General features: G+C 45.4%; 1 protein-coding gene across 2 annotated transcripts in view; it reads right to left on the bottom strand.

Annotated features, from left to right (window-relative positions):
* Positions 1 to 26,238, bottom strand: part of TMPRSS9 (transmembrane serine protease 9) — a 239,511-nt gene that overhangs the window by 16,455 nt on the left and 196,818 nt on the right. For both annotated transcript variants that reach the window (XM_044305598.1, XM_044305607.1), the window contains exons 17-19: positions 5,921 to 6,034; positions 1,303 to 1,474; positions 893 to 1,158 (exon numbers count right to left, since the gene is read on the bottom strand). In XM_044305598.1, coding sequence (XP_044161533.1) covers positions 893 to 1,158; positions 1,303 to 1,474; positions 5,921 to 6,034 — 552 coding nt within the window. The remainder of the gene's footprint in view (positions 1 to 892; positions 1,159 to 1,302; positions 1,475 to 5,920; positions 6,035 to 26,238) is intronic.

The raw sequence follows: 26,238 nt of genomic DNA, 5'->3' as shown, positions 1-26,238 counted from the left end.
TATGCAAATGAGCCTCTAGGAGCAACAGGGGTGTTGTCATTACACCTAGAGGCTCTGATCTCTCTGCAACTGCCATGGCTTCCTCACTTTGATCGACAGGGCCAGGCAGTGAAAACATCATCATACCTGACCCTGTCAATCAAAGTGCACAAAATGCTGAGCCTCTAGGTGTAATAGCAATGCCCCTATTGCTCCAAGAGGTTAATTTGCATATATTAAAGCATAATTTTTCTCAGCAATGCGGGCACATATGAACATGGGACCAACACAGATGCCTTCAGATGCCAAGCGCACATGTAACAGGTCAGCCAGTGTCATAGGTACCAATCTGCTGACAGATGGCCTTTAATGCAGGGAGCAGAGGTGCATGACCCCTGTGTCATGCACTGCCCCCTCAGGGCACACAGCATACTTTTTCTCTAGAGTGTTACTTTAAGCTTAGAAAAAGAGATCTATCCAGCCGTAATTCTCCTGTAGATAGGTGCACGGAAAAGACCCAAGTAAGTCCTGATGAATGTTCATGTAAACAGAGAGGAAGGATCCAGCACCAGTGTGAAAGTTTTCGGTCTGGTCTTTATTTCACCAAAATGACATATACAGGTCCAGTGACACCTTCTCCCACTCACACCCGATTTACGCGTTTCGAACACTGCTGTTCTTCATCATAATCGTGATCATATGATGAAGAACAGCAGTGTTTGAAACGCGTAAATCGGGTGTGAGTGGGAGAAGGTGTCACTGGACCTGTATATGTCATTTTGGTGAAATAAAGACCAGACCGAAAACTTTCACACTGGTGCTGGATCCTTCCTCTCTGTTTACATGTTCCTTTAAGCATCACATGCGATTTATCATTATATTTTGGTTCAGCTTGTGATTTGTAGTTGGTTACCTCCTTCCTTAGTAGAGCCCCATCCTGTAATGAAGCATTTTGTTCCCTCTACAAAGCTGTGACTGGAGTCTGGGAGGCAGATAGGCTTTATTAGATTTGTAAAGGCGAGAGGTGAAGGCAGCTCCAGCAGAGCCACATCATTATCCAGAGTGTACACGTTGTAGAAGGGATGTTTGTGGATTCGGAAAATCTTCTCCACTCTTCCTTCTACCCCATTGAGGAAAGGGGTTCCCAGGTATGCTGCCCATACCTTGGGGTCATTGTAACTGATAGACAGAGAAAATGATTATGTAGTCAAACACTAGACAATAAGTACTTTTTTTACTTCTATAATTCTACAGTACTCAGTCCCTCACACATCCCGTCTTCTGTCCTAGTACCCAACACAGAATGCCCCTGTCAATAACTACATGTCAAAGCAGTGGGCAGCCGACAGCAGCCAACGGTCCGAGATCAGAACAGCTCCACATTTGTGCTCCTTTCTTCTTAGCCACAGACTAACTTGCCATGGCCATTCTCCTCGCAGAGATCCACTGCCTCCAACTATCTTGTTAAAAGGTAGTACAGGAGCAGAACCGCAATCTGCAAGAAGGAAAGAAAATTGTTCATTTCACATTGTTAATACAGCAAGAGATGGTTTACTATTTTTTAAATGCTGTCTCTCTAGTTTTTACAGTATTTCCAAAAACTATACAGGGGCGGACATATTGGAGATGCACACCTCCTTCCAGTGTTCTTTATATAGGCAAGCTGTGTCTAATTTATGACACCTGAAATTATTGGGAACCTTATACATAAATGATGTAACGGATATGGAGTACAAGGAATATATGAGAAGGTTTTACGGAAAGAATATAGAAATATCTCATTTGTTAAAGGGAATCTGTCAGCAGTTTATGCTGCTAGGCTCTAACAGCTCCAGCACATGCCAACGAGTCCTGATGTCCATGAGCGTCTGATTTTCTCCGCCCCCTGCTCTTGATTGACAGGTTTTTCCAACTTGATTAGGGGGCAGAGAAAATCAGTAGCTTATAATATTCTGCACTCATTGGCATGCGCTGGAACTTTTCAATACAAAATTTTAGCAAAATGGCTGTTTACGGGAATCTGTCACTAGTTTATCTTGCCCTTAGTTGGAACACCATAGAATAGGCTTTTGTAGGCTTCATAGGTCCGGCTACATGGTCAGAGATATACCTAGCACATTAAAGGGTTTGTAGAATATACATGTATTTGGGATAATGTGTGTTTTAAACACTTTTATAGGACAGTAACTTCACAGTATTGGGAAGAGCACGAGTTTATATAAAATAGTGAAGGGAAATAATCTGAAAGCATTCACCGAGGGGGAGTGAGTTTTATAACCATCAATTACAGAATTTATTCATTGTTCAAAAACTTTCATTTTTTCATTGGCGCAGTTTAATTTAATGCAGTTTTTAAAGTGTGGAAAGAAAAAAATGAATTGAATTTTAGTAGTTTAAGATAAAGTACAGCACAAAAATGTCTGGTTAAGGCTATGGCTACAACAACAAATATCTCAATGTCACATCTAATGATTTTCAATGGGATTGTGATGTGACATGACGTGGCAGTCACAAAAATCCAACACTGTAAAAACAGCCAAATTGCAGAAAAGTTGCAGGCAAGGCACAGGCGCACACAACTTGCATTGTGGTCTATGATGGCATAGTCATGTGTGATCAAAAATCCAACAGTGTTAGATTTTTGCAACTGTCATGTTGCATTTGTAGTCGCAGCATGACATGTGCTCCAATTTTTTTTCATACTAGGCCCAGCCTCTAAGTCCACCCAAACCATTACTGTACACACCTGGTCCCTTTAATGCCCCCACACAGTAATTATTCCCCCTTTGTGCCAGACCATGGTAGTAATACCCACACTGTGCCCCCTTCACAGTAGTAATGCCCATATGTGCCCCATTTACAGTAGTAATGCCCACATTGTGCCCCTCAGTAGTTATGCCCACATCGGGCTCCCTTCACAGTAGTAATGCCCATATGTGCCCATTCACATTAGTAATGCCCACATTGTGCCCTTTGTAGATATGCCTACATTGTGCCTCCTTCACAGTAGTAATGCTCACATTTGCCCCCTTGACAGTAATTATGGCTAGATATGTGCCCCCTTCACAATTGCTTTGTCCAGATGTGCTCCCCACAGTAGTTATGCCCAGATATGTGCCCCCTCACAGTAGTTATGCCCCAACATGTGGCTCCTCACAATAGTTATGCCCAGATATGTGTCCCTTTCACAGTAGATGTGCCAAGATATGCCTTCTCAGAGTAGTTATGCCCACATGTGCCCCCTTCATAGTAGTTATACACAGATGTGCCCTCTCAGAGTAGTTATGCCAAGATATGTAACCCTTTCATAGTAGATATGCCCCCTCAGAGTAGTTATGCCCAAATGTGCTCTGTCAGAGTAGTTATGCCCAGCTGTGCCCCCTTCATAGTAGTTATGTCCACATGTGGCCCCTCAGAATAGTTATGCCTACATGTGCCCCTAAACAGGAAGTAAAAAAAAAAAAAAAAAGTAAATTCTCACCTGGTTCCTCCAATGATTACAGCTCAGATGCCGGTGCTCCCCAGCAGCAGCACAATGCGGTCACACATTGCACTTGCTGTATAGGAAAAGCTGAGGCCGAGTCCTCCATTCCTCCTACACAGCCAGCAGCACAATGTGTGACCACATAGTACTGCTGCTAGGGAGCGTCGGCATCTGAGCTGTGATCATTGAAGGAACCAGGTGAGTATTTACTGTTTGTTTCTGAGAAGAATGGTGAAGCAGGGAGCGGACAACCTCTCTTGAATTTTTTGCCTCCTCTGGCAGTCTGTGCAACATGCTAAGAGGTTGTCCATTTTTTACTATTGATGACCTATCCTCGTTTCCTTTGCAGCAACTGCGGCGTAGTGCAATTACAAGTACCTACTCCATTCAAGTGAATGGAATGAGTACTTATAATTACACTGCACCTCTAAGACAATGGGCAGGGTAATAAAGAGAAGCACCGCCTTCTCTTCAAAAAGCTGATCAGATATTGATGACGGGAGAGGGCTGCGCCATTTCAGTTTTCGCATTAGGCAGCAGAAAGGCTAAGTCCAGAACTGCTGGAAGAAGGAAGGGGGGAGGGGCATCAGTCCGAATGCAATGAGTGCTTCCCACAGTACAGATAGAAGCACTCATTGCTAGAGCGCAGGGGAGCTGCCCATCCTTTTACCTACTGACCACTCAGCTCTCCTCCAGGCCAGCTGCTTCATCATTCAGCCCTGCAGGCACAGATCTCACTGCCGGACTGTGTAGGAGAAGCCCGGGAATCTGCCTGTGCACTCCTCCCACACAGTGCTGCAGCGCGATCTTTGCTATACAATTATCACATTATTTATCCTGCTCAGGGAACACCGTAAAAAAACACTAGAATAGCTGTTTTTTACGTATCCACCACCCAGAAAATGTATTAAAAAGCAATCAAAGTACCTTATGTACCCCAAAATGGCACTGATGAAAACTGCAGGTTTCCTCAAAAAAAAACAATTAAGGGGTCTTGGAATACGATTATGCAAAAACTTTTTTTTTTTTTTAAGGTAGTAAAACTAAAAAAAAAATATAAACTATACATATTTGGTATTACTATGATTGTATTTATACGTTGCAAAATTTAAAATGTAAAAAGACAATGGCAAAATGATGGTTTATTTTACATCCCACTGGAAAGAGTTAATAAAAGTTAATCAATGAATTAGGCCTCTTTCACATGACCGTTTTTATTTTCCGTTTAGGGGCCGTTTTTTGCGTTCCATATACGGTTCGTATACGGAACCATTCATTTCAATGGTTCCGCCCAAAAACGGAAATGTACTCTGTATGCATTCCGATTCCGTATTTCTGTTTTTCCGTTCCGTTGAAAGATAGAACATGTCCTATTATTGCCAGCAAATCACGTTCCGTGGCTCCATTCAAGTCAATGGGTCCGCAAAACGGAACACATACGGAAATGCATCCATGTGTCTTCCGTATAAGTTCCGTTTTTGCGGAACCATCTATTGAAAATTTTATGCCCAGCCTAATTTTTTCTATGTAATTACCGTATACTGTATATGCCATACGGAAAAACGGAACGAAAAAATAGAACAGAAACGGAACAGAAAAAAAAAAAAAAACAGAGCAACGGATCCATGAAAAACGGACTGCAAAACACTGAAAAAGCCATACAATGGTGTGAAAGAGGCCTTATGTGTACCCCAAAATGGTGAATTCAAAACTACAACTTGTCCAGCAAAAAAGAAGCCCTCATACAGCTACATTGACTGAAAAGTAAAAAAATTCATAGTTCTTGGAATGCAACAGTGAAAAAATAAAAGCAATTGCTTGATCACTAAAGGGCCATTTACACGGGCCGAGAATTGAACAGATCATCGCTAATGAGTGTTCATAGTAACGCTCGTTAGCGATGATCTGGCGGTGTAAATGCACCGCCGATTACCCAATGAATGAGCGAAACATTCATTCATATGGTAATTGGATCGCTTGTGAAGCACCAAAAAATTCTTGTTTCCCGGTGGCAGATTGTGCTGTGTAAACATGATCTGCTGCCAGGAAACAAGTCTGTATGTGGAAGAGTGATGGCATTAGTGATCGCTCCTCCCCATACTCTGGAGGAGATTGCTGCATGTAAATGCACCAGTCTCCTCCGCTAGCGATCAACAGATTGTTGGGAAGGAACGCTTCCTTCCCGACAATCTGCTACTTCGTCGTGCTGTGTAAAGGGACCTTAAAGAGGACCTTTCATGGGTCCAGACATTATGAAATAAGTAGGAGGTTGTGTAGGGCATAGTGCAGGCATGTCATTTCATTTACTAGTGTAAGGGATCACTCTCTCTCAGGAAGTCACAATCACAGACGTCTCGTCAGACAGCGGATTTAAAGTCCAAATGGGTGCAAAACAGGCTATCACTAAGGAGTTAAAAGTAAGAAGATAGGATTGGGCAGTGCTGTTCATGTACTCACCGCAGTTTTGTTCATCGGAGCCATTAGTGCAGTCTGGGATTCCATCACACTCCGGATTTGTTTTGCTGATACAGAGTCTGTTGGAGCATTTGTAGGTGGATGCAGTACATGGAACTAAGAAAATACCTAGATCACTTTCAGACACCAGTGGAACAATGCAAAAAAAAAACATTTGACATAAGATATATTATCTACTTAAAGTGAACTTGTCAGATGATTTCTGCTGCCTTACCTGAGCACAATATTTGATAGAGGGGGAGAAGCTGAGCTCCGTGATATAAAGGTTTATATCATTTGGAGCCGAATTTCTGAGTTAATCCTGACAGGACTCCTAGGAGAGACAGAAAGTCCTGATTTTGTCCACACACAGTTATTGGCAGCCTTCTGTGTACACACTTTGTTAGATATAGCCAGTTCGCAGTGTTCGCCAGCAAACACATGCAATCTGCCATCTTAACTAATAAGTCCTTACCTGTGCCTGTGCGCTAGCCGGTCTGAAATGAAATGCGGTCTCCGGGAGCAGGCAGTTCCGAGAACAGCCTCCGGGGGCCTTTGTCGGACCGGCCTGCTCCCGGAGACCGCATTTCATTTCAGACCAGCTCGCGCACAGGCACAAGTAAGGACTTACCTGTGCCTCGCTGGACTTGTCAGTTAAGATGGCAGATTGCATGTGTTCGCTGGCGAACACTGCGAACTGGCCATCACTGCACCTTGTTACAGGGAGAGCTTCAATCATCCTGTTTAGGCAGAGTAAACCGGACACTCACGGTCTCTCATAGGTGTCCTGTAAGGGTTTAACCTGCTTGTAAGAAATTCTGCAAAGCTTCCCTCCTTCTATCATATAGGCTATATGCACACAAACGTTGTTTGTTTCCGTGTCCATTCAGTTTTTTTTGCGGATAGGATGTGGACCCATTCATTTCAATGGGTCCGCAAAAAACGCGGACAGCACACCGTGTGCTGTCCGCATCAGTATGTCTGTTCCGTTGCCCCGCCAAAAAAATTGTGCATGTCCTATTTTTTTCTAGTTTGCGGACAAGGATATGCATTATTACAATGGATCCGCAAAAAAAAAACGGATGCCATACAGAACGTCTCTGGCTTTTTCTTTTGCGGACACATGCGGTCGTGTGCATGTAGCCATATTGTGCTCAGATAGGGCAGCAGAAATTATTTGACAAAATTGGTTTAAAAGCTATTATTGCAGTCAAAAATGTCTTGGTATTCCATATATACAGGTCCTTCTAAAAAAATTAGCATATTGTGATAAAGTTCATTATTTTCTGTAATGTACTGATAAACATTAGACTTTCATATATTTTAGATTCATTACACACCAACTGAAGTAGTTCAAGCCTTTTATTGTTTTAATATTGATGATTTTGGCATACAGCTCATGAAAACCCAAAATTCCTATCTAAAAAAATTTGCATATCATGAAAAGGTTCTCTAAACGAGCTATTAACCTAATCATCTGAATCAACTAATTAACTCTAAACACCTGCAAAAGATTCCTGAGGCTTTCAAAAACTCCCAGCCTGGTTCATTACTCAAAACCGCAATCATGGGTAAGACTGCCGACCTGACTGCTGTCCAGAAGGCCATCATTGACACCCTCAAGCAAGAGGGTAAGACACAGAAAGAAATTTCTGAACGAATAGGCTGTTCCCAGAGTGCTGTATCAAGGCACCTCAGTGGGAAGTCTGTGGGAAGGAAAAAGTGTGGCAGAAAACGCTGCACAACGAGAAGAGGTGACCGGACCCTGAGGAAGATTGTGGAGAAGGACCGATTCCAGACCTTGGGGGACCTGCGGAAGCAGTGGACTGAGTCTGGAGTAGAAACATCCAGAGCCACCGTGTACAGGCGTGTGCAGGAAATGGGCTACAGGTGCCGCATTCCCCAGGTCAAACCACTTTTGAACCAGAAACAGTGGCAGAAGCGCTTGACCTGGGCTACAGAGAAGCAGCACTGGACTGTTGCTCAGTGGTCCAAAGTACTTTTTTCATATGAAAGCAAATTTTGCATGTCATTCGGAAATCATGGTGCCAGAGTCTGAAGGAAGACTGGGGAGAGGGAAATGCCAAAATTCCTGAAGTCAAGTACCCACAGTCAGTGATGGTCTGGGGTGCCATGTCAGCTGCTGGTGTTGGTCCACTGTGTTTTATCAAGGGCAGGGTCAATGCAGCTAGCTATCAGGAGATTTTGGAGCACTTCATGCTTCCATCTGCTGAAAAGCTTTATGGAGATGAAGATTTCATTTTTCAGCACGACCTGGCACCTGCTCACAGTGCCAAAACCACTGGTAAATGGTTTACTGACCATGGTATTGCAGTGTCCCAGGGGGTCAGTAGTGTATGCTGGGCTTTGTAGTGCAGATTGACCACTAACCTGGGATCCACTGTCGTCTTCAATTGGGGCAAATACTGGAACAGGCAGGTATTGAACAGTTCGTGACGCCAGTGTCAATTAAACGGTGACACGCCGTGTATGGTATTGTAGAAGAATGAAGCAAGCATAGGATAGCCAACAAAAACTGGAACTTTTACTGAATATCAGTGAATACAGCTGGTTCTTGGGAGTACAGAATGGCCGGTCTTAGCAATGTATTATACAGAGTGTTGATTACAGGAGATGCAGTACAGGCGGTTTGCACACGATTCCTGACTGGTCCTGCTACATGTGACTTTCTCTCCAAGGTCTAATGCCCTTTATCTGGCGTACCCTTGAAGCTGTCCTTATCTAGTACCTCCTCTGTTATCTTGAGTACCTCTTGCTTTATCTGATCGGCCTCTGTGGTATTCTGTGTCTTCAGGCTGTTTAGCTATGCCCTTCTGACTTCTATGCATACGGACTCAGGAGGGAAACCCTCTCTGAACTGAGTCTGGAAACTTCTAAACTTCCTGAGCTAGGCCCTAGCCTATTTATACTGAACTGGGGGCTCCCTCTGCTGGCTGTGATAAGGATTGCCGGTAACCGGCCTGACTGGCTTAAAGGGAACTACACACTCAAATCTAGCAGTGTCGGGTAGCCTACCCGTATGCTGCAGTATTACTGTGCTCAATTGGCCTGCCAACTCTCCTGACCTGAACCCCATAGAGAATCTGTGGGATATTGGGAAGAGAAAGTTGAGAGACGCAAGACCCAACACTCTGGATGAGCTTAAGGCCGCTATCGAAGCATCCTGGGCCTCCATAACACCTCAGCAGTGCCACAGGCTGATTGCCTCCATGCCACGCCGCATTGAAGCAGTCATTTCTGCAAAAGGATTCCCGACCAAGTATTGAGTGCATAACTGAACATAATTATTTGAAGGTTGACTTTTTTTGTATTAAAAACACTTTTCTTTTATTGGTCGGATGAAATATGCTAATTTTTTTAGATAGGAATTTGGGGTTTTCATGAGCTGTATGCCAAAATCATCAATATTAAAACAATAAAAGGCTTGAACTACTTCAGTTGGTGTGTAATGAATCTAAAATATATGAAAGTCTAATGTTTATCAGTACATTACAGAAAATAATGAACTTTATCACAATATGCAAATTTTTTTAGAAGGACCTGTATATATTTTGATGTGGACAAAGGGTAAACATTCTCCCCATAGCAACAGTTGCTAGGTGGGTCTGCTCCCCCCACCTCTCTAGATAGGCTGTTTTTCTAGTTTGTCAAATGAAAAATGAGTGTGCAGCAAACCGAAGCAAAAATATAGAGAGCAGCAGAACAAGCATGGGAACGTCATCCCATGGGGATTCAAAGAGGGCAGAACTAGGTGCCAAACCTTGAGGGAGAGAAGATTAGACTCTGAAATCTGACGCCGTTATCCTGGCAGTCCCCCGGTTTTCACCCTTTAATCCATATATAGGGATCTGGCCTTCGCTGCAGGGGAGCCACCAGGCTGCTACCTCTTGGAATAGGCCCTGTGTAGTTGGCGGCTGACCCACAGGGGTCAGATACACTGGTGCAAAGGACCAATGGAACAGGCAATACTCGATCAGGAAACAGGCTGAGGTCAGGACAGGGAGAGTTCACGCATATCTGTAAAACAAGTCTGAGGTCTGGGCAGGCAGATTAGGGTGAATACGGTAAACAGGCAGAAGTCAGAGAAGGCAGCTGAGGGTCAGAGTAGGTAGACAGAGTACAGTACACAGGCAGACAAACTGAAAAGCACACCACACCAAAATATCCACAGATGCCCAGCCATTGGTTGGAGAAGATAATGTTCTGGTTTGCTGGCCCTTTAAGGATCAGGGAGCATGTCTGTACCCCACAGGAGAGAGGAGGAGACCTGGCAGCCAGGCTGCAGCTTCCTACCGCCAGACACAGGACCCCGGACATGGGCACCGCATCACTCACTGTACTTTTGTCTGGCAGCCCAGCCCCATTGAGCCTTTTCTGCCTTCCAGTAGTGGGGCTGGGCCGCCGGGCAACTGCAGGGTGAGTGATATGGTGCCCGTGTCCACCCTGGATGGCAGAATGGCGGTGGGCATGGACATATACATATATATATATATATACAGAGAGAATTGCACACCTCAGCCAGAATGGGGAAGATAGCTCTATTTATTTGGAAATCTACTCAGGGAGCACCTGAACTGCTCACCCCATATACAAAACCTCAGGAATTGTTTGCGCAATTTGTAAGAATTGTGCCACTTTCTAAAAGTGCGTGTATTTGCACACTGCCAAAGTTTTCAGTAAAAAAATGTTTATTTATTTCACCAAGCCCGCCTCATCGTTGTGTTGCAACGCCCGGTTACCTGCCTTACATACCTTGACCAAAGGCCCCCAACCACAATCGGGCTGGAAACCCTAAATCAGGGTGTGCCCTGAGGGAAACAAATGGAGCGTCTTCAATTCACTGTGCACGCGGCCCCTAGGGGAGCAATGAAATGGAATATACTGCCACCATCCAGACTACCACTCCCATCCTCTCCACTTGACACCTTCCCACACTGGGCCGGATGTTGCAAAGGGCAGATTTGTATCATCACTTTGCTGCTCTGTTTCTGGTGACATGTAGTGTTTTCACATACAGGTTTTTTAATTAGGTGGCATTTTTTGGCTTTCTGGCTTAAAGGGGTTTTGCATTTTGTTAAACTGATGATCGGCGGAGGTCCGACACCCGGGACCCCTGCCGATCAGCTGTTTGAGAAGGCAGCGGCGCTCCAGTAGCGCCGTGGCCTTCTCACTGTTTACCGCTGGCCTAGTGATGTCACGACTAGTATCACTGGCCTGGCGGGGCTAAGCTCTGTTCACTTAAATGGAGCTTAGCCCCGCCCCTGCTGGAGCGCCACTGCCTTCTCAAACAGCTGATCGGCGGGGGTCCCGGGTGTCAGCCCCCCGCCGATCAGATGCTGATGATCTATCCAGGGGTACATATAAATTACTTTGTAATTTATATAATTTTTTTGCTGTGAAAATATAGAAAAAAAGTGATTTTTTAATGTCATTTTTTGTTTATTATTTATGCTGTTTATGTTGCACACTAAATAACCTGGTAATTAAATTTGTCAGGTTATTATGCTTGTGTGGATACCTAATATGTGCATTTTTTTAAATTTTTTTTTATGTGTGCACATAAACATGTATTTCACGCTTAATAAAGGCTACTTGTTTAGGTGAGGCTGTGATTTTTTTTAAACGTTTTTATTACAATATTTATAACATTTTTTAATCCCATTATGGGATTAATATTTTCTAACTTTATTTGACACTTATAATGTATTAGCCTACTCCTACATGCTAATACAATATGTTCTGTGTCAGTATGACACAGGTTGCTGTTAGGACAACACTATTGTGCCCAAACAGCAGGCTTACAGTGTCGGAAGCCCTGGGGTCCTTCATAGTTCATCAAGGCTGACTGCTATGACTCACCAAGTCCATACCTCCCAACTTTTGAAAAGAAGGAAGGGGGACCCCATGTGCGGTGTGCAAAGCAAATTTTTTTGTGAAAGGCCACGCCTCTAACTCCGCCCAAAACATAACTAAACACCTAATCCCAGCCAGTCCCCTAAATGCCCCCACATAGTAATTATTCCTCCTTTATGCAAACACACAGTATTTATGCCAACATTGTGCCCCTTTACAGGTTATGTCCAGATATGTGCCCCCTCACAGTAGTTATGATAGATATGTGCCCCTTCACAGTAGTTATACCCAGCTGTGCCCCCTCACAGACTTCTCTCCAGCTTGTGCCCCCTTCACAGGATTATGCCCAGCATTGTCCCCCTTCACAGGTTATGCCCAGCTGTGCCCCCTCACAGAATTATGCCCAGTTGTGTCCCTCCACAAGTTATGCCCAGCTGTGCCCCTTTCACAGGTTATGCCCAGCTGTGCCCCCTCACAGAATTATGCCCAGCTGTGCCCCCTCACAGAATTATGCCCAGCTGTGCCCCCTCACAGAATTATGCCCAGCTGTGCCCCCTCACAGAATTATGCCCAGCTGTGCCCCCTCACAGAATTATGCCCAGCTGTGCCCCCTCACAGAATTATGCCCAGCATTGTGACCCCTTCACAGGAAGGTAAAAAAAAAAACTCCACACACATAGTGTGGAGATCAAGCAGGGGGAGGAATGATGAAGCAGGGAGCCGACCGCTCTTTTCCTCATCATTACAGTCAACTGTCTGTGCTTCCTATGGAAGCAGAGACAGCTGCCTGAAAGTGGGACATACATCCCCCGTACCAGGAATGCAGGACATCCACTGCAAACCGGGACTGTCCTGCCAGATGCGGGACTTTTGGGAGGTATGCTCACCTTTGATTGTGCTGTGAAGCTGCAGCCTGCGATAAGAACCTGGGCTGTTAGAGATGTCGCAAACATAAAATTTTCCATTCGCCAACGCCGAACGCAAATTTCTGCAAATGTTCGCGAAAGGGCGAACCGCCATTGACTTCAATAGGCAGGCGAATTTTAAAACCCACAGGGACTCTTTCTAGCCACAGTAGTGATGGAAAAGTTGTTTCAAGGGGACTAACACCTGGACTGTGGCATGCCGGAGGGGGATCCATGGCAAAACTCCCATGGAAAATTACATAGTTGACGCAGAGTTGGATTTTAATCCATAAAGGGCATAAATCACCTAACAATCCTAAATTTTTTTGAACAACGTGGTTTAAAACATCCAGTGTGTGTATACGATCAGGTATGATGTTGTATTGATCAGGTAGTATAAGGGTTACGCCCGCTTCACAGACATTGACAGACCAAACTCTCCTTTTAATGCACCGCAAACAGTCCATTTGCCCAACCGCAAACTTCCCATTTGCACAAGGTTGGATACCAAGCTAGCCATGTCCCGTTGATGTCATTGAAGGTTTCTTCCTCCACCCAGCCACGTACAACACCAAGGGTCCCCGAAAGGTGAATTGAATTGATGTGATTTTTTGAACGGGGAGATGGTTAAAAAAATGCTGGCTCCCTCCCCTTTGTTTGAATTCACGCCACGGTCACTGCGTCTGCGCCGTGAAATTTACTGTCACACCCGATATGAGTGGTATTTTCTGTAGTACTATTCTCATCAGTTTAATCCCTGTTACGTGACGTCCCCAATCTGGGGTCCATTTATTAAATAGATTTTTTGAACGGGGAGATGGTTAAAAAAACGCTGGCTCCCTCACCTTTGTTTGAATCCACGTCGCGGTCACTGCGTCTGCGCCGTGCAATTTACTGTCACACCCGATATGAGTGGTATTTTCTGTAGTACTATTCTCATCAGTTTAATCCCTGTTACGTCCCATATCAGGGATTGCCTTTTGTTTAAAAAAAATTTAGGCCGGGTACCTTCGACTGCCTTCACAGTGACAGACCAAACTCTGATACACCAAACTGAATTGATTTTAGGGACCGGGAGATGGAAAAATCAGCTTGGTTGGTCCTTTTACTCTTGAGTTGGGGCACTGCGCGTGCACGGAGCAATGTGCTGTGACACCCTATATGAGTGATGCCTTAACTAGTACTATTCCTATCATTTTAATCCCTGTTACGTCCCCTATCCGGGGACCTGTGTCGAATTGATTAACCATTGTCGAATTAACAACATCCTGAAATATTTTGTTCTGAGCTCTCTACTTGCTTTGTATTGGAATTGATGGGGATGTTTTAAATTGTCTGCATTATTTCTAATAAACTATTAAGAGACTTTTTTATGATTTTTTATTTTATGTATTAAAAACCCATACAACTTAAAAAAAAAAAAGAAAAATAATGTTTTTTCTATAAAAAATTATCCAGCCGATCGCTTTTAGTCTGATTATAACGAAGCAACGGCCTTATCTGGGGTGTGGCAACATTGCCAACACACTCATAGAGGTGATGATCGCTTCATTGTGATACGCAAGCCCCTTCACCACAACAAGGTACCGATCACGAAGGGGAATTGACACATGTATGTGCCTTTTTTTGTTTTGTTTTTGCAGCCACAGTGCAGCACTAGAGGCTGAAAAAGTAGTTGATGTTTTCCAGGCAGAAAGGTGACTAAAACATTGCGGCTTGAACCCTAGTTGGTGGCGGAGAATTCATGAAATTCATCCGGTATGCAGACATTAAATACAGCAGCGTGGGGACCATTTTGAGGCCAAGGCATGTCATTAGGCCTTTTGTTAGTCAAACGTATCCCCCACTGTCAGTCCCTTCGGGATCCATGCCTCATTCATCTTAATGACGGTGAGGTAATCAACACTTTTTTGACCGAGGCGACTTTTTTTGTCAGTGACAATGCCTCCTGGACAGGACACTTGAAGCGGGGCAGGCCAGAAGTTCTATCGCAAACTGGGAAAGTTCAGGCCACAGGTCAAGCCTGCACACCCAGTAGTCAAGGGGTTCATCGCTCCTCAGAGTTTCGATATCTGCAGTTAAGGCGAGGTAGTCTGCTACCTGACGGTCGAGTCGTTCTCTAAGGCTGGATCCCGAAGGGCTGTGGCGATGTGTAGGACTGAAAAAGCTCTGCATGTCCTCCATCAACAACACACCTGTAAAGCATCCTGTCCTTGCCGCCGTAGTCGCGGTAGGAGGAGGATTACTTTCACCTCTTCCCCTGTTAGATTCCCGTTGTGCTGTGACATCCCCCTTATAAGCTGTGTAAAGCATATTTTTTAGTTTGGTTTTGAACTGCTGCATCCTTTCTGACTTTCGGTAATTTGGGAACATTTCCGTCACTTTCTGCTTATACTGGGGGTCTAGTAGCATGGCCACCCAGTACAGGTCGTTCTCCTTCATCCTTTTTATACGAGGGTCCCTCAACAGACATGACAGCATGAAAGACCCCATTTGCACAAGGTTGGATGCCGAGCTACTCATTTCCCGTTCCTCATCCTCACTGATGTCATTGACGGTCTGTTCTTCCCCCCAGCCACGTACAACACCACGGGTCCCAGATAGGTGACAACAACGAGCACCCTGGGATGCCTGCTGTGGTTGGTCTTCCTCCTCCTCAAAGCCACATTCCTCCTCTGACTCCTCTTCCTCATACTCCTCTTCCAGCGCTGCCGCAGGTCCGGCAAGCGATGATGACAAGGCTGTTTCTGGTGGTGATGGTGACCACAACTCTTCCTCTTCACGCTCATCTACAGCCTGATCCAGCACTCTTCGCAGGGCACGCTCCAGGAAGAAAACAAATGGGATGAGGTCGCTGATAGTGCCTTCGGTGCGAATGACTAGGTTTGTCACCTCCTCAAAAGGACACATGAGCCTACAGGCATTGCGCATGAGCATCCAGTAACGTGCCAAAAAAAATCCCAGCTCCGCAGAGGCTGTCCTAGCACCCCGGTCATACAAATACTCGTTGACGGCTTTTTCTTGTTGGAGCAGGCGGTCGAACATTAGGAGTGTTGAATTCGAATGTGTCGGGCTGTCGCAAATCATGCCTCACTGGCATGTTGTTTCGGCGCTGAATGTCTGAAAAGTGCGCCATGGCCGTGTAGGAACACCTGAAATGGCCACACACCTTCCTGGCCTGCTTGAGGACGTCCTGTAAGCCTGGGTACTTAGACACAAAGCGTTGTACGATGAGATTCAACACATGGGCCATGCACGGCACATGTGACAACTTGCCCAAATTCAATGCCGCCAACAAATTGCTTCCATTGTCACACACCACTTTGCCGATCTCCAGTTGGTGCGGGGTCAGCCACTGATTCACCTGTGCGTTCAGGGCGGACAGGAGTGCTGGTCCGGTGCGGCTCTCTGCTTTCAGGCAAGTCAACTCCAAGACAGCGTGACACTGTCGTATCCGGGATGTGGAATAGCCCCTGGGGAGCTGGGGGGATTCAGTTGATGTGCAGCCAGACGCCGCAGCAGAAGAGGACTCAGCCGAGGAGGTTATGGAAGAGGATGGAGTAGGAGGAGTAGAGGAGGTGGCAGTAGGCCTGCCTGCAAGTCGTGGCGGTGTCACCAACTCCGCTGCAGAGCCACGCATTCCATGCTAGGCAGCCGTCAGCAGGTTGACCCAATGCGCAGTGTAGGTGATATACCTGCCCTGACCGTGCTTTGCAGACCAGGTATCAGTGGTCAGATGGACCCTTGCCCCAACACTGTATGCCAGAGATGCCATGACTTCCTTTTCAATCACTGAGTAGAGGTTTGGGATTGCCTTTTTTGTGAAAAAAAAAATTGTCCGGGTACCTTCCTCTGTGGTGTCCCAATAGTGACAAATTTTTTGAAGGCCTCAGACTCCACCAGCTGGTATGGTAAAAGCTGGCGGGCTAAGAGTTCCGTCAAGCCAGCTGTCAGACGCCGGGCAAGGGGGTGACTCTGTGACATTGGCTTCTTACGCTCAAACATTTTCTTTACAGACACCTGACTGTGGGCAGATGAGATGGAACTGCTGAAGGTGAGAGGCGGAGTGGCGGGTGGTTGAGAGGGGGCAAGGAGGACAGCAGTGGTTGACGTGGCTGAAGATGCTGGACCAGGAGGAGGATGGTGGCTTCGAGTTTGTCTGCTGCTTGTACTCATGTGTTGATCCCATTGGCGTTTGTGATGTGAGATCATGTGCCTTCGCAAAGCAGTTGTACCGAGGTGGCTGTTGGACTTCCCACGACTCAGTTTCTTTTGGCACAGGTTGCAAATGGCATCGCTGTTATCAGAGGCAGACACACAAAAAAAATGCCACACTGCTGAGCTTTGCAATGACGGCATTCTGGTGGTGGCAACAGCATGCGTTGATTGGCGTGCTGTCTGGCTGACCCCGGGTGCCGATACATGCTGTCTGACTGTGTCACTAGCTCCTTGCGACGACCTCTCCCTGCTTCCAACTCGTCTCCTCCTTCTCTCTGTCTCCCCTTCTGAACTTTCCCCCTCTTCTTCTTCTCTTCAAGCAGGCACCCACGTGGCATCCACGGACACATCGTCATCATCAACCACTTCACTTGTATCTGACACCTCAGCAAAGGAAGCAGCAGCGGGTACAACATCATCATCATCACACTGTATGTCCATGTGTGTAATGCTGCCTGACTGAGACATATCCCTGTTATCTACATCCTTTGGCAATAATGGTTGCGCATCACTAATTTCATCCAACTGATGTGTAAATAACTCCTCTGAGGGATCAAGTGAAGTGGCTGTGGTGGTAGTGGTGGTGGTGGCGGCGGGCGGGAGAGTGGTAACTTGAGAGCAGGTGACCAAAGCTGAGCTGGAGGAGGATGGTGCGTCAAGGTTCTTAGCGGAAGCTGTTGAAGATTGGGTGTCCTGTGTGAGCCAGTCAACTATTTTCTCTGAATGTTTTGGGTTCAGGGTACGTGGCCTCTGAACCCTGGGCATTATTCCAGGGCCAGTGGAAATCACAGCACCACGACCACGACGGCCCCTGCGGGGTGGCCTGCCTCTGCCTGTCATTTTTTTTTAGATAAGTGGTACTATGCGTGCAAGGTACTGTGCCACCCTATATAAGTGGTGGGCAGTGGGCACAGTACAGTCTGTGTGGGCCTGACACACACGGGCTTGCAACTGTGATTATATCACAGAAAAATATTAAATAGAATTTTTTTTTATTTGCAAGGTATTTGAGTGAGTGACACCCTGTAACGGTATGAGTGGAGGCCTAGCCACTAGCCAGTGGCCACAATACAGTCTGTGTGGGCCTGACACACACGGGCTTGAAAATGTGATTATATCACAGAAAATTTTTAAATATAATTTTTTTATCTGCAAGGTATTTCAGTGAGTGACACCCTGTAACGGTATGAGTGGAGGCCTAGCCACTAGCCAGTGGCCACAATAAAGTCTGTGTGGGCCTGACACACACGGGCTTGCAAATGTGATTATATCACAGAAAAATATTAAATATAATTTTTTTTTATCTGCAAGGTATTTTCTAAATTTAGCCATAGGCTGAACTAACTGGGACAAGGTCCTCAAAAATAAAAATACAGCCACAAAATGGGATATCTTTAAAAACATCCTAAAATCTCATTGTGAGAGGTACATACCGTATGGTAATAAAAGGTTAAGGAACAAAAAGAAACCAATGTGGATAAATAGAACTGTAAAGAAAGCAATACATGACAAAAAGAAAGCATAAAATTTACTGAAACAGGAGGGTAGCACGGAAGCACTGAAAAACTATAAGGAAAAAAATAGAACATGTAAAAAACAAATAAAAGCGGCCAAACTAGAGACCGAGAGATTAATTGCCAAAGAGAGTAAAACTAACCCTAAAATGTTTTCTTCAATTATATAAATGTTAAAAAGTATAAATCTGAAGGTGTCGGCCCTTTAAAGAGTAATGAGGGGGAAGTCGCAGAGAGCGATGAGGAGAAAGCAAAGTTGTTAAATCGTTTTTTCTCCAATGTATTCACTGAGGAAAATAAACTGTCAGATGACATGCAGAATGCAAAAATAAATTCCCCATTAAAAGTGTCCTGTCTGACCCAGGAAGAAGTACATCAGCGACTTAAAAAGATTAAAATAGACAAATTGCCAGGACCGGATGGCATACACCCCGTATCCTAAAGGAATTAAGTAATGTCATAGCCAGACCCTTATTTCTGATATTTGCAGACTCTATATGTCCCACAGGATTGTTGCATGGCAAATGTGGTGCCAATATTCAAAAAGGGGCCAAAAACAGAGCCTGGAAACTATAGGCCGGTAAGTTTAACATCTGTTGTGGGTAAACTGTTTGAAGGTTTTCTGAGAGATGCTATATTAGAGCATCTCAACGGAAATAAGCAAATAACGCCATATCAGCATGGCTTTGTGAGGGATCGGTCATGTCAAATTTAATCAGTTTCTATGAGGAGGTAAGTTCTAGACTTGACAGCGGCGAATCAATGGATGTCGTATATCTGGACTTTTCCAAAGCATTTGACACTGTACCACATAAAAGGTTAGTATATAAAATGAGAATGCTCGGACTGGGAGAAAACGTCTGTATGTGGGTAAGTAACTGGCTCAGTGATAGAAAACAGAGGGTGGTTATTAACGGTACACACTCAGATTGGGTCACTGTCACTAGTGGGGTACCTCAGGGGTCAGTATTGGGCCCTATTCTCTTCAATATATTTATTAATGATCTTGTAGAAGGCTTGCATAGTAAAGTATCAATTTTCGCAGATGACACTAAACTGTGTAAAGTAATTTACACTGATGAGGACAGTATACTACTACAGAGGGATCTGGATAGATTGGAGGCTTGGGCAGATAAGTGGCAGATGAGGTTTAAAGCTGATAAATGTAAAGTTATGCACATGGGAAGGAAAAATGCAAGTCACCCGTACATACTAAATGGTAAAACACTCGGTAACACTGACATGGAAAAGGATCTAGGAATTTTAATAAACAGCAAACTAAGCTGCAAAAACCAGTGTCAGGCAGCTGCTGCCAAGGCCAATAAGATAATGGGTTGCATCAGAAGGGGCATAGATTCCCGTGATAAGAACATAGTCCTACCACTTTATAAATCGCTAGTCAGACCACACATGGAGTACTGTGTACAGTTCTGGGCTCCTGTAAACAAGGCAGACATAGCAGAGCCGGAGAAGGTCCAGAGGAGGGCATCTAAATTAATAACTGGAATGGGGCAACTACAGTACCCTGAAAGATTATCAAAATTAGGGTTATTCACTTTAGAAAAAAGACGACTGAGGGGAGATCTAATTAATATGTATAAATATATCAGGGGTCAGTACAGAGATCTATCCCATCATCTATTTATCCCCAGGACTGTGACTGTGACGAGGGGACATCCTCTGCATCTGGAGGAAAGAAGGTTTGTACACAAACATAGAAGAGGATTCTTTACAGTAAGAGCAGTGAGACTATGGAACCTGAGGAGGTAGTGATGGTGAGTACAATAAAGGAATTCAAGAGGGGCCTGGATGTATTTCTGGAGCTTAATAATATTACAGGCTATAGCTACTAGAGAGGGGTCGTTGATCCAGGGAGTTATTCCGATTGCCTGATTGGAGTCGGGAAGGAATTTTTATTCCCCTAAAGTGGGGAAAATTGGCTTCTACCTCACAGTTATTTTTTTGCCTTCCTCTGGATCAACTTGCAGGATAACAGGCCGAACTGGATGGACAAATGTCTTTTTTTGGCCTTATGTACTATGTTACTATGTATGAATGGTGTGCATACAGTGCTGTCTGTGACTGAGCCTGCAGCCTTTCACACACGCGCAGCCAGGCAACTGCAATATATATATATATATATATATATATATAAAAAGCACACTGATGTACCAGCCCTGCAAAGGGCTTTTTGGGGTGCTGTCAGGACGCTGTCCTTACAGCAGATGAGTCTGTGGACACAGAACAATGCCCTAGCTAACGCGTTTAGTGAAAACTGCGCGATTTCGTAACCAAGTTCATTTCAGTTTTGTTTGCGATCGCGTTCAGTTGTTCAGTTTTTATCGCGGGAGTGCAATGCGATTTAATGCGCTTTGCATGCGAATGATAAAAAAAAACAGAATGTTTACAAACAACATCTCTTAGCAACCATCTGTGAAAAACCATCCTTGCTGCACTGTTTCCGTAGCAGCAGGAAATAGCTGGGAAAGCTGCTCAGCCTATCACGGACCAAGGCAGGTCATAAAACTCTTATATATACACACCACACTCTGAACTGTTGCTGTACAGTAACAAAGGATAGGTGAGCCATTTAAAGGGAATTTGTCACCATGATTTTGGACTATTATCTACAGTAATACATGACTAGTACTGCAGATAAGGCTACTTTCACACTTGCGTTTAACTTTTCCAGTATTAAGATCTGGCAGGGTATTTTAATACCGGAGAAAAACGCTTCCATTTTGTCCCCATTCATTTTCAACTGAACTGAACAAACAGAATGCTCCAAAATGCATTCCGTTCCATTTGGTTGCGTTCCCATACCAGACAGAAAGCCACTGGATCTGGCACCCATTGACTTTCAATGGTGTTCATGCCAGATCCGTCATTGCTATTTTAAAGATAATACAACTGGATCAGTTCATAACGGATGCAGCCAGTTGTATTATCAGAAACCGATTTGTTTTTGCTGATCCCTGCTGGATCTGTGAGATTGTGGAACAGCTCTTCCTGTATAATGCTGTGATCAATTATAAATATTAAAATGTACGGAGAGGGAGAGGCAGAGGGAGGGGTAGCAGAGGCAGTGGCCACTTTAATACATCTACCAACAATTTTTTAGACCAAGGGTTGACATACCATCTGAGAAATCGTACCAACCCCAGAGACTAAGTGGCCCAGAAATAATAAACTTATCAGATAAAATCTTATCACCACAAGGTCATACATAGGGGCGTACAGGTATCTCTAAACAACCCCGACATCGAATGGTGACTATAAGTCCACAGAGAGAGTCGACCCGTTTCTATCTGGATCCTGGTTGCCATATCGAGAGACCTGTTGTCAGAGTGGTAGGACTACGGTTTATCTATATAAATGCCGCTGTGCACTGTATGTTCCTTTTCCACTGATTATTTTAGTCTTTTCATTTATATATATCTAGATCTATCTAAGGGCTATTTATTTTAGATAACAGATTAAAAGCTTTTAATATTTATAATTGATCACTCCTTTAATATTTGCCTGTTGACACATTGGTGATCCTGACCTAAGCATCAGATTAATATTTATCCTGCTGTAATTTTTGCCTGTATAATTCTGTGCATAATTAAACTTTAGGATTGTGATTTTGCATTTCTGCCACAGGAGGCGGCTGGTTCTCTGTTACAGCTAAGTTACTGCTGGATTTAAATATGCAAAGTAGAGAATGACTCATGCGACTGTTGCTGAAAGAAGAACCAGGAAGTGAGAGCTGACATAGTGGAAGGTCTGGATGTGTGAGACAGAATCCGGTTCCATCCAGGTGTCTGAGTGTCCTGGAGTGATCAGGGACGCAGTGGAGGGGGACTAGTTGTTATCCCTCACCTAGATCTGGCACTTTGGAGGAGGGATTGTTTCAAGAGGACTGCTGCAGCTTTTGGACAGAAGTCTAACTACCAAGCAAGGCAAAGACTTCGAGTCAGTATTGATATACCTGGACAACATAGTAGTGTTTGGGGCCTCCTTTGAAGATCATCTCCAGAAGCTGTGACAGGTCCTAGGACGGCTAAGAGACCATGGGCTCAAGATCAAGCCCAAGAAGTGCCAACTGTTTTGGCAACAGATCGAATATTTTGGACATGTGGTCACCCAGGAGGGGGTAAAGCCGGCCCCCAGCAAGGTAGAGGCCGCCCAGAAGTGGCTCCTGCCGCGTACACTGGGAAAGGTGCGAGCATTCGTGGGACTGGAGGTTCATACCCAAGTTTGCTCATTTGGTGGGCCCATTAAATGAATTATTAAGGGGCATTGCAGTGGGCCAAAGAATCGCCCCATCAAGTGGGGATCCTGACAACAAGAGGCCTTTGAAGCAGTGAAGGAGGCTCTGACAAGTGCCCTGATTCTAGCTTATGTACGGTTTGACACCCCATTCCTTTTGTACACTAATGGAAGTCTACATGGTCTGGGGGCCATGTTATCCCAAGGCTAGGATGGACGTGAGAGAGTCATTGCCTATGGCAGCCAGTCTCTGAGAGAATCAGAGCGCAACCCTGACAACTACAGCTCCTTTAAATTGGAACTACTGGCGCTGGTGTGGGCCATGACTGAAAGGTTTGCAGAGTACCTGACAGGTGCAGAGGTGACCGTGATGATGGCCAACAACCCGTTAGCACATCTGGAGAATGCCAAACTTGGTGCGCTTGAGCAGAGGTGGTTGGCTCGCATCAAGTTTAGCTCAGATAGGGAGAACAGCAACGCAGATGGACTCCCCCGAGTTCCTGTGGGGTTGTTGGCTCAGAGTGCCGATGAGGAGCTGGAGGACACTGAAAGTTCTGACCTTGGTCGATTACCCATGTTCCAGGACATGGCACATTCAAGTGGGGTGTCGTCCGGGATGTCCCTGGTGCTGGGAAAGACATTGGCCGATTGAGAGAGAATCCAGAATGGCTGCCCAGACTTGTGGAAAGTGAAAAAATGGGTTAGGGATAAGATCTGGCCACGGTCAGAAGAGCGAGCCCGTCTGACCCCAGAGGGCCAAAATTTGTTGAGGCAGTGGGATACATTGTCCGTTACCCAGGGCCTCCTGTGCCGGACCCTATACTTACAGTTGGAGCTGCAGTACCGACAACAGATTGTCATCCCCATGTCATTGGGATTGGAAGCTGCCAGGGAAGCCCATGAGAGGGGAGACCATTTCGAGAGTGACAAAATGTTCAAGTGGCTCCAACGGCTGGTATACTGTCCAGATCTGGCCGACATGGTGGCCGAGGCATGTCTTAAGTGTCGACCCTGCGTCTGAGTAAGAGTGCTGAACAGCGGGCTCCTGTCCAGGCCATCCGGACCTCAGCGCCCCTAGAGCTTTTGATGATTGATTATGTGCAGATTGGATACTCTACCTTGGGACACTCGTACCGTCTAGTCATGACAGATCACTTCACAAAGTATGCAGTGGCTGTACCCACCAGAGACCAGACAGCAGAGTTGGCCGCTAAAGCGGTCTGAAAACACTTTATTCAGGTGTTCGGGTGTCCACGGAGAATACATTCGGACCAAAGGATGTGTTTTCAGGGTACTCTAATGAATGAACTATACCCATTGTATGGGATTGAACGTTCTCGTACTACTCCGTACCACCCCCAAGGAAACGGGGCGTGCAAACGTTTTAACCGCACCTTGCTCCAGATGCTGCGGACTCTAGAGGATAGCCAAAAGGCTTGGTGGCCCGAATACCTACCTGAACTGATGTGGGCCTGAAATAACAGGGTACACCATACCACCGGATACTCTCCACATATACTCATGTTTGGGAGAGCCAGACAGGAGATTGAAGACCTCCACATGCCCGATCCAATGGAGCCACCACCAAAAAGTACCACCGCATGGGTGCAAGAGCACCAATGCCAGCTGAGACCTATTCACAAGGTTGTGGGGGAGCGCCTAGTGCAAGTGGTACACCCCAACACGAGACCAGTGCAGAGGGATGGGTATGCCCTGGGTGATCGGGTGATGATGAAAGCCAAACGGCCATTTGGGAAGTTGGATGGGCGGTGGGAGAAGGTCCCATACACGGGGAAAAGGAGGATAGACCCTGCCATTCCAGTCTATGAGGTAGAGCCAGTAGGGACTGGGGGACCCTCACGAAACTTGCACTGTAATATGTTGAGACGTTGTAATTTTGATGAACCAGTGTGCGTGGAGGAGATGCCTCCTCACGCTCAGATTACAGAGGAAAGCCCCTCGGAGGAGGAGAAATGGTGGATTGTCCCTGTCGAGGTACCCACAGAGGCCCAGGTACCCACAGAGGCCCACAGGTTTGCCACCTAGAGAGAGTGCTGAACAAGTAGTAACTCCTCCCCTGACAGATATGCTTGATGTCCCTAGTACTTCTGAGCCCCTCAATTTGAGACGGTCAGCGAGGCCCAATGCTGGTGTGCCTCCACAGTGCTATGCACAGTAGGAGTTTGTTAGGGTGGTGGTTGCCTAGGACGACAACCTCTAGTGGGGTGGCATGTGAGATTGTGGAACAGCTCTTCCTGTATAATGCTGTGCATAATTAAACTTTAGGATTGTCATTTTTCATTTCGGCCACAGGAGGCCACTGGTTCTCTGTTACAGCTTAGTTACTGCTGGATTTAAATATGCAAATTAGAGGATGATGCATCCTGCTGTTATTGTAAAAAGAACAGGAAGTTAGAGCTGACATAGTGGAAGGTCTGGATGTGTGAGACAGAATCTGGTTCCATCCAGGTGTACGAGTGTCCTGGAGTGATCAGGGACGCAGTGGAGGGGGACTAGTCGTTATCCCTCACCTAGATCCGGCCCTTTGCAGGAGGGATTGTTTCAGGAGAACTGATGCAGCATTTGAACAGAGGTCTAACTACCAAGTAAGGCCACGTGAGCAATAACGGACTGGTGGCCATCTCCAATAAAAGGCATTCTCTGACACAGAATGGACGCTGGTCAGTAAATCCGTTTACTCATCACAGTATATTAGTGGCACCTGAAGCATCAGAGACTAAGTTTAGGCCTGAAAATTGTTAGTTAGCTAAGACTTGTATGTTTGGCAGACGTTACAGAATTGTTCTGCGGCACAGTATTGACTTGCAGGCTCTGCAGTGTGCGCCTTCGGCTAGGTTTGTTCTCTTATGCGGCACAGCATCGACTTGCAAGTTCTGCTACGCACGCCATCACAATAGGTCTGTCCAACCGGACAGGGACAGTAACTGTGGGCCTGGGGTATAAGATCTTTGGTGCACCTCCACAATGTTGTGTTTATATTACTGTTTTAGTAAAGTTTCCGTTTTGCACAAAGCTGTGTGTTGTCGCTTTCCTCGTCTGTGACTTCGCTGTATCCTGGAGGTCCCTCCCCATTTCACGGTCTTACAGATCAAGCAAAAATGCAAGTGTGAAAGTAGCCTAAGGAGTCCAGATCACTATATTTTATTTTCCTTCTGCCTCTGATTCCTTTGCTGTCAGCACTCAAAGCTGCACTGAAATACACAGTCTGAACTGTTGTGCTGTTCTAACATAATGGAAAGGACTCATGTGTTCAGCAGTCCTGACAATGTATTTGCACACAGCTCTGAGAGCTGACAGTGGGAAAATAAAAAATAGTGATCTGGACTCTGCAGTACTACTCATATATTACTTGAGATAATAGTTCAAAATCGGGTGGACAGCTCCTCTTTAAACTCAACACTAGCTGCACAATATGATCACATTCAGATATACCTGAGATCATTTCAGCACGTAATACCAAATAGATACAGTCCGGTCCATAAATATTGGGACATCAACACAATTCAAAATTGTTTGGCTCTATACTCCACCACAA

Source organism: Bufo gargarizans, chromosome 1, assembly GCF_014858855.1.
Source record: "Bufo gargarizans isolate SCDJY-AF-19 chromosome 1, ASM1485885v1, whole genome shotgun sequence".
Classification (NCBI taxonomy): Eukaryota; Metazoa; Chordata; class Amphibia; order Anura; family Bufonidae; genus Bufo; species Bufo gargarizans.
This window is presented reverse-complemented; position numbering and strand designations above follow the sequence as displayed.